Genomic DNA, 18,224 nt, shown 5'->3' with positions numbered 1-18,224 from the left:
TTCTGTTGAATTATAGTGATAGTCTCTGGAGCTGAGCATGTCAGGACGTGTTTGAAACACGAGGAAGAATTTCTACGGGCAGCTGTGAGTGGTGCAAAGGAAATGCAATTAACCCTCAGATTGTGACTAGGATACGTCTGTGGTGAAAAGTGCTGGGGGACTTGGAAATACCCATGGGTGCTCTGGAAATTAGTTATATGCCCTACCGAAAGAATAGGTTACAGGTTAGGTCACTGTGGAAGTTAGAGCCTTCTTCCTAAACTGGAAACCTTCTTGCCTATGTATTCCTGGCACATTTGGCTCTATCACAAGCCATTGCCGTCATTTTCTCTTAATGTTCGTGCCTCTTCTGCGGTGATGTGATCTTCTGGGTAGGGAGTCCCTTTAAGGCTCTTCCTCTGCCTTTCCTCTGGGAAGATTTTGTCACATTTCAAAGACCTGTTTAAAATGTCACTGCTGTTTAAAATGTCACTACTGCAGACTGACTGTAGGTCTCCCTTTACTGCTAGGTAGAGAGCGGCTTTATTGTTTGGGGGAATCTGTTTTGAATCAAGTTTCTTTCTGCTGCAGTGAACATTTCAGGGAGCTCGTTAACATCTCTTTTGAGTGTGCTGTTTACAAACAGATGTCAGCGGAACCCCAGGAGGGAGTTCTGACAAAAGTACAGGACCTACGTGCCTGGAAAGTGCAGCGTCATCCTCAGTGATCAGCACCCAGAGGACTGTTCTGCTCCAAAAATGTAGATGGGTGTTATCAATCTCTCTGCTGACTGTAGAGCCACAGTTAGAGGATGGAGATACAGCAGGAACTACTTAGGTCTCTGGCAGCCAAACTCTCATGAATCTTGATGCCCCAATTTAAGCTACAGCTGTCCCTAGCTCCCTAGTGAGTGACATCTTCACAAGAGAGGCTGAAGGTAGAGGATGCACCAGTGCCACAGCCATGCCCACTGTGATGCTGGGCTTTGGCCTGGGTGGCAGAGGATGGCACACGTTCCCTCCTGCCTCTCCCCTGGGAGGAGAGCAGAAGCGGCAGCGATGCTGGAGCACCGCATAACTCTGTGCTTTCTGAACATGAGGCAGAACCCTTACAACACCTCACAAGTCACCAGCTATTAGCAAAGCTGGTCCAGGCTCCAGCTGTGGCATCCCAGGAATCAATACTCTGTTGTCATGACTGAACTGCTGTGTTTATCTGAGGAACCCTCAAGCTACCCACTGAGCAGTGTAGTTGCAAAGCCAGTCACAAGGTTGTTGCTCCTGCATTGCCCCAGCCGGAGCATAACAGATGTGATTTGGCTGTAGCGAGGTCTTATGACTGTGATCCTCCATGGGCTGGTGGGTGGGAAGAGGAGAGGAAAAGGAAACAGAAGAGACTTGGGACTCACACTTTCTACCTCCACTCTGACCTCTGCAGAAACTTATCAGCTCTTCTCGCTGTGCTGGACTTGGCTGCCCCTTGTGTAGTCCAAAGTACATGTAAGGAACGCATGAGTTCGTCACCGGACACTGAAACGGTGCAAGAGCGGGCACACAGCCAGGAGTCAGATCTGTGCAAGGAGTCAGACCATGACTGAGAGGGCTTCACTTCGGTGCAAGGCAGAGAGGCAGTAAGCTGGGATTGACAGCCTTTTGACAAGGTAACTGACCCTCCACGCACCCTTGCAAGCTGCTGGCCAAGACATTTTCTGGCACTGGAGCAGTGCTGATTTGCTGCTTCTCTGTCCACATTCCCTCTGCTCCCTGTCCTCTGTCTTTCATTTGTCTGGGTTTCTCTCCTGTGTTTGTCATATGCAGACAGAATGTTACAGATCAAAAAAATGTCCCTTTGCTTCACTAAATCACTAAAATCACATGATTTTACAGCTGGGTAGTTATTAATTCCATAAGGAACTAGCAGTGTTTATATTTTGTAAACAAAAGACAGTTGACAATGCATGAAAATAATTACTTCAGAGTTTTCAGGCCTCCTGCTAAGCTGATTCTTTTTGAGAAGTAAGGCTTTACATTTTGGATCCCTTTTCAGGGGGTCTTTTAAAGTTTCCCTGTCTCTTAAAGTGATGCTTTTTGCTGACCACACATCAAAATAATGTTTAAAACATCAATACTTAGAATCTTTCCAGGGCTTTGCTACATACATTTAATTCCTGGAAACAAATGTATCCCCAGTGCTGATAAACTAGAAAAACTGTAAATATCTTCATACCAAGTGACACCATGGTCAGCCAGTAATTCAGGCACAATTGCTGGATTATCTGTGCAACATCTTCGTCCATGCTGTTGCTTCTGTATTGTCAGCCAGTAGCAGACATTTCATTTACAGAAGTCAGAGCTGAAGTGCTTGGACAGTGTTCAGTGCCTCTCTGCTGTATGAGGCAACTGAAATGTGATCTACAAGATTAGCAGGGCTTGTAGGAAAGAAAGGAACATGAATTATAGGAAAGCTGCCACAGTGACAAGGCTGAGTGCTGCTAGTTGAATGCAGGGTGAGGATCTCAGCAGCATGATGGTCACTGGAGAGCAGGGGCCAGACAATGGCTGAACTATAACTGTTCTCAGAAGTTACTCCAGTTAACAGTTGGGATTGTTGTTTCAGTGTGTTTCACTGTGCTCCTCTCTGCATTGGCTGATACCAGGTTTGTATCTGTATCACTGTAGCATTTCTTGGAGAGATAATCAGTAAGGAATAACCTTGAAGAGACTATTATGGCTCTTGCTGCGGTGCATTTTTTACTGAAGATCCCAAGTGCTACATCCCTGTGGGCTCCACTGAGAAGATCTCTTCAACTCTGCAGCCGGTGCTACCCAGTTCATGCCTCTTGGAATTATGAAGCCATAAAACAGCAGTACAGACTAGAGGTGCCAGAGTACTTCAACTTTGCAAGAGATGTGCTGGACAGATGGACTGAAGTAGAAAAGGTAACAATTACTTGGTTTCTCTGATGCTGAAGTATTTGATGATGGTCATTAACGCTGAGTATCTGACAAATCCAATAACCAAGACACTGGGGTTATGTTCTGGTTATAATCTCGTCATCATCTCATGCAGTTTGAACCTTTAGATCCCTTAGGCCAATGCTGTCCTACCCATGAGTCCAAATAGTTCCTTCCTTAAATCAGTAACTCCAGTGAGATTGAGTGTGAGTAAATAAGTGCTTCATAAATGAGACTCTGAACTGAACCAAAACCTTGCATCAATTCTGCCATCAGCCATGACATGCGCCCTACCTGGATGTGCCCGGGAAATCACTTGACCTCTGTGTGTTTCACTGCCTGCCTGTGGAATGAATAATAAATATTGTAGTGTCAAACCTCACCCATGTGTCCCAAATGTGAAATCTTTTGCATCAAGGACTTGGGATCTACAAAACTGAGCAACTTTTAAACCCAAACCAAACATAAACTCTATGCAACAAAAGGGAATACAGAAAAAAACCCATGAAGTATAGGTCTGTCACCTTTCTACTACACAGGTCTGGCTTCTATGGATTTAGGACTGGTTTTGCAGGCTCAGGCTGTTCATGATGAGGAGCTAAATGCAGATATGTCCATCTTGGCAGCAGGAACAGAGCAGAGGTATCACCTGTCTGGCACACTTGTTCCTTTTGCAGAAAAAAAAAAAAAAAAACAGTCTTTGGCAGGCTGTAAACAGAGCAAGGAACAGCCTCTGGAGAAGAGGTTTTGCCCCCTGAAGTGCACAGATAAAATCTGCTCCCCTGAAAACGAACCTTGGTGCCATTGTACCTTCAAATAGATAATATGGTGTCATATTCTTGCTGCCCCAGTGAATTTGTTGCTCAGGAAGTGCCTTACTACGCTATTACTGCTAAATGCATTGGCCCCCTTTAAAGCCCATTATATGCATACGTTTCAAATCACTTCACACATCAGTTAGGTGAGACACTGATTAAAGGTCACACTGTGTGGGTGTATGCTTTTGAAACTTTGATTGAATTTTCAAAAGTACCAGACAGGCCCAAATCCAGATGAAGTTGAAATGAGCTTTGAGGGCTCAGGAGACTCTGGGGCACAACCCAGAGGTACTCAAATTCATCAGCTGTTTTGTTGGCATGATCTGAACCAAAAGGATTCTTCTTTCTCTGTGCTGATTACAGTACAACCTCTTCAGAGTCTAAGAGGAGGAACTCGGGAAAGGAATACAAATTTAGTTTCCTGAGTTATATTTGTAGGCTGTTGTTTCAAAGGGAGAGTTCTCTGCCACATTTGGAATCCACAGTGGCAAATTTCTGTTGCATCCCCAGGTTTCTCCAGCACTGAATAAGTGATAAGCTTTTCTTCCTCAAACTTAAGGTAAAGGCAGTGTGTTTCTAAAATGAAGCATTTTTACTGTACCCTGTTGTTCTACAGGAGGGAAAAAAGTCTAAAAACCCTGCATTATGGTGGGTAGATGGTGCTGGAGGAGAGGTGAAGTGGAGCTTTGAGGAGCTGGGAGTGCTGTCCAGGAAAGTGTCAAATGTACTCTCTGATGCCTGTGGTCTACAGTGGGGAGACAGAGTTATTCTGATTCTGCCTCGGATCCCGGAATGGTGGCTGGTGAATGTGGCTTGTATGAGAACAGGTTAGTAAAAGCATAGGAATGTATATAGGTACAGACTTAAACCAGTCCTTGCTATTTAATGCACTCAGAACTACCAACGCACTAATGAGGAGGAACTAGTGTCATGCTGGTCAAAAACACTCTTCACACCAAGTTTTTTTCTTCATGGTGCTTTTAGGATTTTTGCACACACTCTGTCTGTTGAGGAAACCTTTTGAGTCCATGTGCCTCTGTCATTCTCGGCTTTCCAGCACTTTTGATGCATCCCAAATGCACCCTCTTGCTAACTTGCAGTGAAATTAGCCCACACTTAATGAAGTGTTTCACATGTTCCCCTGTGGGATTGTTAAATACCCAGCTTCCCAGTATTTACAGCCCAGCATGTCTTGGTGCCTCACAAACACTAGCAATATACCTTGTGAGGCAACAGCTATGTTTCCCAGTAAAGAGCGCAAATCCAGGGAGATGGCATGTTCCTGGGGCAGTGTTTTCAGAACAAGGAAAGTTATTCTGTTGATTTCTCTTAGTGTCCCGTGATCAATACAGTGTTTGTTAACTTGAATCCTCACGTAGCATTTAATCCATCAAAGAAATCAGTGTATTTACAAATGTAGGGCCATGTACTGCTTTTAATACAGCTTTGTCCCACTCAAAAGAACAAACTAAGCTGAAGTCTGCTTGTAAGTACAGGTGTTATTCTTAAATGTTGAGGCTGTTTTTCCACTCCCTTTCCTTTAGGAACTGTCTTGATTCCTGGCACACAGCAGTTGACAGCAAAGGACATTCTTCATCGACTACAGAAATCCAAGGCAAAGTGTATCATCACTGATGAATCTGTCGCCCCAGCTGTAGACTCTGTTGAGGCTGAATGCCAGTCTCTGAAATTCAAGTTGCTTGTGTCAGAGGGCCACAGAGAAGGATGGCTGAACTTTAAAGATCTCCTGAAGTGAGTAAATACCACTGTGAAAGCACCACAGCAATAATGAAAGAAAAACACGGTGGTTTGTTTTGCATAGGAAATGTTGGCACAGACTAATATTTTTTTACCCTTTTAAGGCTGCACAGTGGAAAAAATGTTTATGACACCTTTGATTGCTGCATTTATTTTGGCTAAATACTTTCAAAAATTTGTAAGTCACACTTTCAAATCTTCATCATTTTGCTTATTTTAAGAAATGCTTCTTCTGATCACCACTGTGTGACCACAAAATGTCAAGATCCAATGGCTATCTATTTTACCAGTGGAACTACAGGATCTCCAAAAATGACTCAACATTCCCACAGCAGTTATGGTATTGGCCTCACAGTAAGTGGAAGGTACAAATATTGCTTTAAATCAGACATATTTCTGTCACTGATCACATAGCAGAAGGAAGAGAAACACAAGATTTTTACCAGAAACTTTTGTTTCAGTAGTTCAAAAAACAGCAGTTGTTTTACATCCCCAAAAGTGGGAGGTTTTTTTCCATAAAACAATACAGTTTGAGTCCAGCTGCCTTAGTTCATAGAGAACATAGCAGTCATGTAGTCAGTAACTTCTTTTTAACATTTTCTTGAACTTTTGGTAAATTTTTCATTCTGTGTAGTTATCATAATAGATTGCCTGTGAACTGAACATCAGCACAAGTTTATGAAGTCTGTACCATAAAGGGGAAAAAACCTGGGTCTGTTAGGCTTCTGAATTCACGTTTGTCTGGATTAGACACAGCTCCTGCAGGAACAAGATGCTGATAGTGCAGAATTTTTAAATTTATAAAGCAATGTTGTTTATAAAATGCGTATATGGCAGTGCACTCTAACGGGCAAAGAATAATAATTCAGAAAATACCAGATGAGAAGTAAGTAAACAAACAAAAATAATCCTTATCCTTAAAAGTTAATTCAGCAAAACCCAAGCAATCTCATACATATTCATATACCACCATGTTCTGAGGTGGTGTTAGCTTGTCTGTCAGTATAATTCCCTGAGAAAAATGCAACATCAGTCTATCCTTGATGGCATCCTCACTATGCTGTGACTTACTCCTGCTCAGAAATTCATCCTTTTCTAATTGCCATTTACCCAAGACAACCAGTGCTGGATTTGCTTCACTAGCACATCTCTTGTTGATATTTTAATATCTACCTTATTCCTGCCAAATAGAGACTGTGGACTGTTTCCTTGTATTACCAGGTACTGGCTGGACTTGACTTCCTCAGATATATTTTGGAATACGTCAGACACGGGCTGGGCAAAGTCAGCTTGGAGTAGCATCTTTTCGCCATGGATTCAAGGGGCGTGTGTATTTGTACATAAGATGCCACACTTTGACCCACACATTGTCTTTGAGGTAAGGGAGGAGAGCCCAGCAACAAACAGCACTATTCTCTCTGGCTGCTCTTGCCCAGATTTTCATTTCCTCTGGTGCTTTCACCAGGCAGTAACCAACTGATTAGTTAAGTAGCGAGTGCTGCAAATATATACCCCAAAACAGGAGCATATTTGACATCCAGAGAGTTTCATCATATACTCTGCTGTGGATTTGACTGCACAAACCTGCAAACATACATTATTAGGCCTAAAAGTGAAGTACACAAGAAATTGTTCTGGGATTCATGGAGCCCTTCGGTATTGTTATTAAAATCAGCGCCAATAACAGATGAATGAGAATTTCAGTTGCCTGCACCATTTAATTAAAAGTAAAGGAGTGAAGAGGCAGCAAGGTTGAATTTCAACAAAAGGCACCAACGTTATATTCTCTTACATCCTCCACACACTTTGAAAAAGAATACTATGTTTCATTTTGCATGGAATTACTTTATCATCATATCCATGTTAACTAGATAGCTGGAAATTGCTAGTTAATGTTAGGGTATGTTGAAGAACACTGACAGTTGTAACACCTCCAGAGCATCTAAAAAAGTAGGCTTATGATTTTACTCATTTTCTACTTAAACTGAAATTACGAAGAAATTCTACAAGAGAAACTGTCAAGATTTCAAGAGCAAAAAACTTTGGTGTGTTGAACTAATTGGAAAACTATATAGATTCTCTTTTGAAGAAGAAACTAATTAAATATAACTGCTGTATGTTGGTGTTGGCAAGTACAGAGCTAATTGCTTTTAGGACACAATGTTTTGTTCATATGTTTCATAAACTGGATGCAGAGATCATTATATTATCTCTTACATGAAGATGAAACCTCACAGGTTTCAGTATATTGGCAACATTTACTTTTTTTATTTTAAATTCTCTAGAGTCTCTCAAGATTTCCTATAACTGTCTTCTGTTCTCCTCCAACTGCCTATCGAATGTTTGTGCAACATCAACTGTCCAGGTAAGCAAGAGCAGACTATCCTTGTTGGTGTATTTGATCAAAACAGTAGACCAAATGCTCATGTCTCCTTGATTTTATTCCAGATTTACAATGGCATTACAGTAACACAGCTCAGTTTTTTCTCAAAATTTTGAATCTTAAGTATTAGGAACAAAGTCACAGTAAGGATTTAGGGGTAGCTTAACCATCTCAGATTTCATAAATTACAATGAACTTTGGTAAGACTTTGAAAAGCAGTTTAGCTGAAGATGTAATAGGATACCCATGATATCCTTTTATAATCACATACCCCCTCCATTTGTTTTTCCACTTGTTCATCCAGTGCTATAAGCTACAAGATGTGTGTGTGTCAGCACAGCTTGGTGAAATGTATGAAAGACTGTGGTGGCCTCCTTTAACCCTTTCATGAGTTTTTATTGTCATTAGGGTTGAACTTTGTTATTCCTCTTCAGTTTAGACCCCAGTTCAGATTCTAGGGTTAGAAACAGTATACTGATCACTCGATTTTTCTAAAATAATACAGAAGTAAAACAGCAGGTTTTTTCTTTATTTGAATTTTTTCAGATTTGTTTTTGTTTAACACTACACAGTTCAAATGGATTGAACAGGACTCAGTAAAAAATTTGGGTTTATGTAGAAAGGACCCCACAATACAGGAATACAGTAGTGAATGGGACATAGCAGATAGAAGACTGCCAATTATTTGTTTTCTCTTTCCCACTAAGCTATACATTCAAAAGCCTGCGGCACTGTGTGAGTGCTGGGGAACCAATCAACCCTGACGTGATGGAAGAATGGAAAGCGCAGACTGGGCTGGATATTCATGAAGGCTATGGACAGACAGAAACTGTATGTTCTGCTTTATGAGTGTAAAAATGTCTGCTTTACAGATACAGCTATAAGTTCCATTCAGGTTGCCAAGAAAAAGTGGTTAAAATTATTATACATAGTTATGACTTCCAGGGAAAAGTTAATTGCAATAAGCAACAGTGGAAAAATCAGTTTTTGTAAGTCATAGAACAATCATAACAACTTCACCCAAAACCCAAGGACTGTTTTTCAATCATTTGATATATGATTATAATGAAGACAATTTGTATTTCATATAGAAACACACAGTATTAGCTGAGTATTTTAAACCTAAGCTAAAGACTGAATATACAGGCCACACTTTAAAAAAAAAACAACAAAAAAACCCACACCACTTGTTACAGGTGCTCATCTGTGGAAATTTTAAGGGAATGAAAATCAAACCTGGCTCTATGGGAAAGCCATCTCCAGAGTATGATGTCAAGGTATTGTACCTCTGGTGACTCAATCTCTCTCTCTTGCATAATCACTTTCCACTAAAGAGGAAATCTGAAAGCTCTGACACAGAGCTGTACCATGTACCATCATTCAGCAGTGAACGAAAGAGTGAAGAAATGCATGTTACTGCCCTGAACTGAGCGTGCAAAATAAGCAATTGGATGTCCCTGTTGCGCCATCCTTGCCGACATAGATGACAACCCACTGCTAACTGACAGTTGGATATCAAACTTTAAGGCAATGATAGAAATTAAATTGCTGAGTTAAGGAAGAGTGGGAATGAATGTTATTTCCTGGTGATAACAAAACCGCTGAAGCAGATTCTAGCACCAGATCAATTTGCAATAGCCTGTCGGTTCTAAGCTTTCCCACCCTCTTACTTATGATCCTCCCTGGGGTCTTACTAACCTCACTACATGTTTGCATAGTACTTGGCATTCCTCAGATAAAAGACATAGTACAAAGTGCAGTGGATTAGTAATAATCTTACACTTCAGTTGTCAGAGTAAGATCCCCTGCTGCTGCAAATCATTTCCTCCCAAAAAAATAATTTCAATTATGTATTTTAAATGCACACCAAGACTCTGACTTTAACTTAATGCTTTTTGGCTCCAAGATAATAAAACTGTGTTTTGTTTATTTTTAGATTATAGATGAAAACAGTAATATTCTGCCTCCTGGAAAAGAAGGAGATATTGCCATCAGAGTAAAACCTACAAGATCGCCTTTTCTTTTTACTTGCTATGCTGTAAGAGTATTTCTACAGTGAGAGTAGATATCCTGTTAAATCTCTGTCACAAGGAATCTGATGCTCCGTTTCATTTACATGTACTCTTATTACCAGTCTAAAAACCTGTGGGGAGGAAAGAGGGATTTCTGTTGGTTTTTTTTTTTCCTGTAGATGCTTGGTCTACTGATACAATTATGTGTGTGATGAGATTGTCCTGTCTAGCAAGTTAAAATCCACTTTCAATTGTTATTTCCTTAATAGAAAGGGAAGTGTTTGACAAACCCTCTAATCCCAAAATACTCTTTGGCCTAAGGGCTAGAGCCCCCATCTGAGAAATAGGACACTGTTTAAATCCCTTCCCTCCAGATTTGAGCTTCCTGGAGTGTTTCATGCACAGCAACATTTTTCAGGTTTTTTTTTCCATGTTAGAATTTTCAGTCCAACCAGTAGAAGAAATGCATAGTGCTTTCAGTTCTGACACCAGGAGACCTTATTCAGTTTTACGGGTAGTATCAGCCTACAGTCAGGTCTTCTGAGCAGTACTGAGCATGTGGGAAAGGAACACCGTGCATACTGCCTTGAAAAATTCTTACAGAAGTCAGTTGCATTGGCTGTAGAAAGTGCTTATTACTTGCACTGTGCTGAGGCAAAACTTTTCTGGGGGTGAAAAAAAAAAAAATCTCAGCATAGGAGATGCTAGAAATACAAAGGAAAAAAATCATTAAAGGATGATCACCTAAAAGTGAATTCTCGGTTCCATAAGCCTAACTATTTTTGCAATTTTCAGTGTTTCCTAAAGCTGTGTGGCACAATATATTATGATTAAATATTTAGTCAGTCACAAGTAGTGAAACTTCATACATTTACCACAATTTTATATCTAATTTTGTAGCTTAGTAATGGTGAATTAATAATTCTCTATTGTTAATGTCCCACTTGAATCTGATGCACATGACCACAGTATGGACCAGTCTGAAAAGCTGAAATTTTTGAATATTTGACTCTACAGTAACTTTTATGCTGACTATGTTAGAATGCCATTTCAGGTATTTTTCAGGTAGTTTTCATGTAAAATGCAATTTAATATTTCCTAGGATGATCCAGAGAAAACAGAGGCAACAATACGTGGGGATTTTTATGTCACTGGTGACAGAGGGATAATGGATGAGGATGGATACTTCTGGTTTGTTGGAAGAGCCGATGATGTAATTAATTCTGCCGGGTAATTTAAGACTAATTAACAGTAAATTAAATTTGAATAACATGGATGATTCAGATGTGAAGTTATGCTTATATGTTATCAAATACAGCTAAAAGCCCTTCCTTCTGTTTTAAAGATACCGTATTGGACCCTTTGAAGTAGAAAGTGCTCTAGTAGAGCATCCTGCAGTGGTGGAATCTGCAGTTGTCAGCAGTCCAGACCCCATCAGAGGAGAGGTAAACAAGTTAAACAAGCTAATATATTTAAATAACTTGTGCATACCAGAGCTAATAAAGCCCAACTTCCAAAGGATTTGTCTATCCAAGGATTTATTTTTAAAAATTTTTTAAGTTAAATGAATTCAAGATGGCATTTCTACTCTGTCAGACAGTGGAGAATCCATGCAGGAAAAACTGACCAAGGCAATTGCCCCAAATGTAACAAAAGCACACTTTGAAGCTTTCCCTGTCATTCAAATACTTAGTTTTTCATCTTTATTAAATGTATATAAACTGCCTGCACAGTCCAGACCAATAGCAAAGCTTTCTGTACCTGCCCTATACATTATTCTGCAGTTTGTCACAAATGTTTGGTTAGAGTTTCAAACTATAGTTGTGTAATATTGTTTCATTGGTATTTAAACCATTGCTGCCATAACTTCTTTAGGTAGTGAAAGCCTTTATTGTTTTAACACCTGACTATGCTTCGCATGATCCGGAAAAAATTATGAAAGAGCTACAAGACCATGTTAAGAAAGTTACTGCTCCATACAAATATCCGAGGAAGGTGAGTGCTCAAACACCCAAATAACAGTTAGCACCCACTGTCTTAGGGTACTGAAAATTATGTGGCTTATAAATCTATGCCGCTGAGGTTAAAGTAAAAATTTAGGTAAACTGTATGTTTTGTATTGCAATTTCCTCTGTTTCCCAATAGATGGAGTTTGTTGAACAGTTACCAAAAACTATTAGTGGGAAGATTAGAAGAAATGAACTGCGCCAGAAGGAGTGGAGAAAAGATTAAAAGTACTTGTTGCTTTTTAATGGAATTTTTTACAAAGTAAAATATTGCAGATTTACTCAGTAACATAAAGTAAAAAACATTATACTATGTCCTTCTTTGTTTAGGTTTGAATAAATTCTTACCCAATTCCTAGTATGTGACTGTCCCAGGTACTACACTAATAACTAATAGTACAAAAGCAGGCAGAATGACACAAATGAAATGGGAAACTCATAGTCAGGAGAGCAACAGATGTGTGTTAAATAAACTATTTAATGAACTGTCACTAGCACTTTATTGTTATTTCATTTTAAATGATAAAAAACAGTAAGAATTTAAGAGAACACTATTGCTTCAAAATTAACTTTTGAGAGCTGCAACAACTAAATGAATTTTTAAGGTAGTTATAATCATTACAAGTATATTTAGAAAAAATAGCATAAATAAAATCTGTATCATTAAAATGGTCTTTAAGGACTGGACTAGTAAATAATTTAAAACACATAATAAAGAAGAAATTTAAGAGGTGTAGCAACAGTTGCTCATACTTTAATTTTAGTACTTACTAGTTTTGGCTGTTCTCTCACACTTCATTAACAACACTTTATGATATATTGATATTTTTGTATGCTTGATAAATTTCCATTTTTACCTATGTTAACCAAGCAATGTCATTTTGTCCCATATTCAGAACATATATCTGACATCATGTGATTGTCCTGATTATATTAAACTCAGTTAGTTGATCATGCTTAAGATTCGGATTAAAAAAACAACTTATCAACTTTCAAGTTCTCATAGAGGGTCTAAGACACAAGTATTTTTTGTTGGAAGAATTTCCTAAGTTACTAGTGTAAGTTCCAAGAGAGGTCAAAGCATCTGCATTCTGAGTGAGACCATTAGATTTCTCTTTTAGAAGCGCATATTCCCACTTGAAGTATCCACAGCCTTTCTTATTACCTTCATGCTTGCCAACAGGACAACAAAAAAATGCTTTGCCATGATTTGGACCAGCATTTGACACATACAGTTTTTTAGCTCTTCGACCACAGTTACACAGAGGGGGAGTTAGTTTTCCATTTTTCACAGCTCTTACTGACTGATTCAAATTGACTGTGGAGTTCAGAATGGCAGGAGACACTCTGGGCAAATCTGAACTTCTTAAAGGCGAGGAGTGATCAAGAGATGAGGATTTCTCTTGATATATAGCGAAAGACTGTTTTTTTGCTGGCGGGAATGTTTTTGGACTAGTTGGCTTTCTTTTAGGAGCCTCCAAAGGAGTAGAATAATTTCCAGTTAATGCTGATTGTGCTGAAATAGCATTTACCTTTGCAGATGGTAACTTCAAAGCTGAAAAATTTGAAGTCTGCCTTTGTACTGTTCCTGCATTATAGATAGTAGTATCAGGACTTTTGTAAATGGTAGATTTGAGAGGTTCCACAGGTATTACAGTTTTCTCCAAACTTTGATTATCTGAACTTATCACAGCCAATGGTTTTGAAATTGTTTTCTCTTCAAACACTGTTAAAATATCTGTACTTGGGTCATCTTTGAATTGAACACAGTTTGAATTTTGTTCATGTTGAGATTCTGGTATTAAAGCGACATCTTCCCAGTCAGTCAGCAGAGATAAGCAGTCAGAACTAGTACTGATCTCCTCATTGGAGACATTAACTGAGGTGATGGTGGTGGAGACCAGCACTAGTCCCGGTCTGTGTGCTGGAGGACCAGATCTGGCTTTACTCAGAGGCTGCTCACTGCCCAATCCTTGCCAAATGCCTTTTGCTGCAGTACTGAGGGACTGCTGTGCCTGCTCAAGAGGAACAGGAAACCTGTCAGTAGATGCTGCTGAAGAGCTTTGTGCTTGAGCACGTAACCCAGACCTTGAGCTGCTGCTAGGTACAGTGTGGACATCTGCGGAGGAATCAGTGGAAGTGCTCTGTTGTTCCTCAGTTTGTACATTCAAATTTCTCTTAATTCCAGCAACACCATTCTGGTTTCTCTCAGCCAGAGAGTTTGTTTCACAAGTTCCATCTCTAGAAGTTTCAGGTCTGCTGTTACTTCCCAGTGGAGTCCTGTCAGTGAAGTTTACAGTCAGTGTTCTAGAAATTAAATTATTCTTCTGATGTGCCTGGGGGGACCATAAACAAAAGGAGATTTGGAAAGTTAATACCCAGAAGTTTTAGGAATCAATGCACAAAATTAATAAGCGTATCAGCCTAAGGATGTTCTGTTCAAGTCAAGATGCTTATTATTTGCATAGCTCACCTTTCATCTGTATTCCAGGCTACAAATCAAGTAGAAAGGGAGATATGAAGTAGATACTAACCTGATCCAAAGATTTAGTAACCTTCAGCACGCAACCATCACAAATCAGCCTCCAAGCAAGACGGGCAGTATTCCGAGAATCATCCAACCCTTAAAAGAATAAGGTTATATTAATGTCTTGTTTTTAAACTACTACTGGGGTTAGCTCTTATTAGAGGAGAAATGAAATCTACGTAAGCCTTACATAAATGACAGGGATTCACAGAACTCTGTAACATAGTTATCCAGTTCAAAAAATGGAAACGGAAGTAAAAAAATTCCAAAAAATTCCCTGTGCTGAAACAGCTAAAGAGGCAATCCAGAGCTGAATATGTATCCACAATTTTGAAAATCCTTGTTCTGTTTTGTTAACCTTGTAAAAAAAAATTAAAAAAAAAAATCATATTGTGCTGGTATTGTTACACTAATATGCTGTCCAGGGCTGTCAGGTAAAATCAAGTTTCCTTATCCTTCCTCCACCTCATTTGCACCCTAGCAATTCAGAAATTGATCCTGCACTCAATAGCACTAGGAGAGATTTCAGAAATAAAGTATGGAGGTTAGAAATAAAAAACTCTGGTCTTTGAAGCATCTAGCCTTTCTTGTTCTGATGTTTTTGTTGGACAGAACACTGCATGACCTGGAAACAATTGTTACTATTTAGAGTAATGACTGGCTATTACTAGCTGCTTTAGTTTAGTCAACTAAAGCTAAATAGTAGTTAGCTTTATAAAAAATATATTAAAATGAGGATCATCATATCATACTTACCAGAATGTTCCCGTCCTGCAAAAGCTATCCCCAAATCCTGCAAAGCGCCATTTAGCCCTTTAGGCTTCCTATTATAGAAGGCCTAAGGAAAAAAAAATGCAGGTGCTTAACATAAAGCATTTCAAAACTTCTTCATGGTGAAGAGAAAACCATTTCAGAAATATCACCTTATGAATAATAAATCTCACAAGGCAATCATACAAGCCAGGTATCTTAATTTTACAGTCAGGATAAATAAGCTTAAACCCGCAAGTGACTTACCCTGTAACAAACTGGAATGGAAAGAACCATGAATCCTTTCTCTGTCTTAAACTAATCTGTTCTGTCTTAGCTCTGGAGTCATTAATTTGCACTTTATAGCTTACATTGATGAAGGCCTTAACAGAGCAGCACTGAAGAATACAACTATAAAATCCTGAGATGTTTGAACTGTTGCATATTGCAAAGGCACGGGCATTAATATATTTGGCATGGGTATAAATTATTTTTAAACAAGAAAAAGTGAATATTGCTACTCACTCCCAGCATCTCATTTGATCACAAGAAAGGGGGAATAGTCATGCTGTTTATCTTTAGAGGCCTAATTTTGATACTGAGGTCAAGAGCCTAAGCTCCAAGTGTCAGGACAGGTAAACTCCCAGACCACGCTTTGAAAGTTTCCTTGACTACACAGGGAAAGGTACGCTTGGGGGCTCTTAGCCCCTGCTTTAGAGCTCTGCTGCAATGTAGACTATGTAATCAAATATATGTTCATTCTGCATTATTCATACTATTCAGAATATACTTTCTGGTCCAAGTGCAGCTCACATGCTAGACCTTTAAGTACCTCTAAACAGATGATGATGATGACTATTTTCTATGCAGCAGCGTAAGACAGCAATAAGGGTACACAAAGTGAGGGAAGTTAGGAAGCAAGCAGAGCAAAAGATGTCAGGAAAGGAAGAGCAGCTCAAAAAAATTGTCCTAGGATTATCATTCATTTATCTAATAATAACACCAGGTTGTTTTCCTTGCACTAAGATTTCTATTAAAATTCACACAGTTCTAGGGCATGCAGTTTGTTAATGAGTGATAACAACATGGCAAGAAAACAAACGGGTTACTCTAGTCACTGGAACATACAACACTGGCTTGTAACCTCAGATACAGGTAGCCTTTAAGATGATAACATGGGTATAGATGTTTCACAGTCTGTTGATCATCTCACCCTGTATGTTGCCTTGAGATCGATCCAGGAATTTAAAATGTCAGGTTTTCGCAGCTGCTTCCTTTTACACTCATACTGCAAACACACACCCAGGTCCCAGTCTGCACAGAAAAAACCCCACATATAATCCATCACTAAAGAACCAGCCTAAAATCTATATAAACATGGCTTAATATCTATATAAAGGGACATAACATCAACATAGTAGTAGCGTCCTGTACTGCTGGACAGGAGACGCAGGCTGATGAAGTCTCTGTACATGAAAAGCACTAGGGTTGCTGCAATGGGACGTCAAGATAAGTGAATGCCTGTTGTTATTAAAGAATGACTTCCCATGGGTAAAGATCTCAAAGACCTCATTAAATCATTTAGACACATTAAGAACTGTGACACAGTTCACTACATGTAAAGCAGAAAAATGTAACGAGACCCTGGAGACAAAGATGTAGTGAATGTCAGCATTCAATGAATTTTATATTTTCAGTCTTATCCCAATATTGCACATACCCAGAAACCAAGGATTTTGGCTGCCTAGAAGTGAAAACACAATCTCACTAGCACCACCAAATGTTAATTTTTTATGTGGGCTTACTCCATAGAAAAAGCAAATGAAAATTTTATTTACCTGTCCAAGTAACAAAGGTACATGCTTTTGCTTCTGAAGTAGCATTACTTAGAATATCTGTACTGAATATAATTTTCTTCTCATTTTGTATCTTTTGAATCCATTTCAAAAACTGTGATAAACAAATGTTTAGAGGGACTCCTTCGTCAACTTGATTCTTTATGAAACAAAACAAGATGTATGTTAGTGTGCACTGAAATTTGAGGTTTATTTCTTTTTAGCCCTTTAAAGGCCTCTTTAAATAAAACAGTAAATAGCGATTATACTGGTGTAAAATAATGCTAAATAGCAATCATACCTGTGTTATGCCAGTTAGTTCTGTACAAAATTCAGAGAGAATAGGATGCTCCTGGGGCTGGACATATGTGTGGAACTCAGATTCAATCTCTCCCGTTGAAGTGTTTAACAGGACTGCTGGAAATTCAACTGTGACAAAAACAAAATGAGGAAAAACAACCTAAAAAACCCCAGTGCCAGGAAGGTTAAAGCTGTTCACAGGAACTATTCCATGTGCTTTAAACTGGGGTGGAATCGCCGGGCGTTATTAAGAGCACAATGTACTGAAGACACGACGTTTAAAGCCGCCTCCTGGCATACGCACGCCAGGCCCCGGGCACCCCCCCCCCCTTCCTTCCTCCCTCCCCTCCCTCCTCCCCGGGCCGCCGCCCGCCCCGCACTCACTGATCTCGGGGCCGCCCCGCCCCGGGTCCCGCCAGCACGTGGCCTCGAAGTCGATGACGATCAGGTACCCGAAGCGCTGCCCCGCCGCCGCCCGCGCGCTGCTCCGCGCCCGCGCACTGCTCCGCGCCAGCCCCAGCTGCCTGCGGACCGCAAGGGCACCGGCTCAGCATCCCCCGTGCCGAGGGGCCGCCGCATCCCCTCCCCTCCGCGCCTGGGGGGGCGGGCGGCCGCTCCCACCCCGCTGCCGGTCCCTCCGGCCGCCATCAGGGCCTCTCCCGCCACCGCCGCCCACGGTCCCTTCAAGGGCCTCAGGGGGAGGGCCCCGCGCCCCCCCAGTGCCTGCCCCGCGGCCCGCACCTGGCCAGGCGCTTGGTGGCCATCTCCGCCCTCAGCGCCGGGCGGGCGGGCAGCCACCAGCCCGGAGCGGGCTCGGCGCCGCGGCGGCCATTTCAAACCCCCCGCCGGCCGCAGCGGCTCCGCCCCCACCCGCGCTCTCGGCGGATCGGCTGCTCCGGCCT

The 18,224-nt window shown here is 40.6% G+C and overlaps 2 protein-coding genes across 2 annotated transcripts; one reads left to right on the top strand and one right to left on the bottom strand.

The window, feature by feature from the left end:
- The first annotated feature begins 2,705 nt into the window (after nt 1–2,705).
- Nucleotides 2,706–12,577, top strand: LOC141966701 (acyl-coenzyme A synthetase ACSM3, mitochondrial-like). Its single transcript, XM_074919706.1, has 13 exons — nt 2,706–2,918; nt 4,368–4,578; nt 5,296–5,503; nt 5,731–5,874; nt 6,731–6,887; nt 7,795–7,874; nt 8,600–8,723; nt 9,089–9,169; nt 9,829–9,930; nt 11,007–11,134; nt 11,250–11,349; nt 11,780–11,899; nt 12,050–12,577. Exons 1-13 carry the CDS (start codon nt 2,706–2,708, stop codon nt 12,134–12,136), a joined length of 1,755 nt encoding a protein of 584 aa, XP_074775807.1. The 3' UTR covers nt 12,137–12,577.
- ERI2 (ERI1 exoribonuclease family member 2) lies at nt 12,574–18,151 on the bottom strand. Its single transcript, XM_074918871.1, has 8 exons — nt 18,064–18,151; nt 17,707–17,846; nt 17,324–17,451; nt 17,026–17,182; nt 16,401–16,501; nt 15,194–15,275; nt 14,445–14,533; nt 12,574–14,246 (listed from the first exon to the last, which is right to left on the bottom strand). Exons 1-8 carry the CDS (start codon nt 18,084–18,086, stop codon nt 12,903–12,905), a joined length of 2,064 nt encoding a protein of 687 aa, XP_074774972.1. The 5' UTR covers nt 18,087–18,151; the 3' UTR covers nt 12,574–12,902.
- Between the last annotated feature and the right edge of the window lie 73 nt (nt 18,152–18,224).

Source organism: Athene noctua, chromosome 15 (genome assembly GCF_965140245.1).
Source record: "Athene noctua chromosome 15, bAthNoc1.hap1.1, whole genome shotgun sequence".
Classification (NCBI taxonomy): domain Eukaryota; kingdom Metazoa; phylum Chordata; class Aves; order Strigiformes; family Strigidae; genus Athene; species Athene noctua.
The sequence above is the reverse complement of the archived record's forward strand: the minus strand, read 5'-3'. Positions and strand labels throughout refer to the sequence as shown.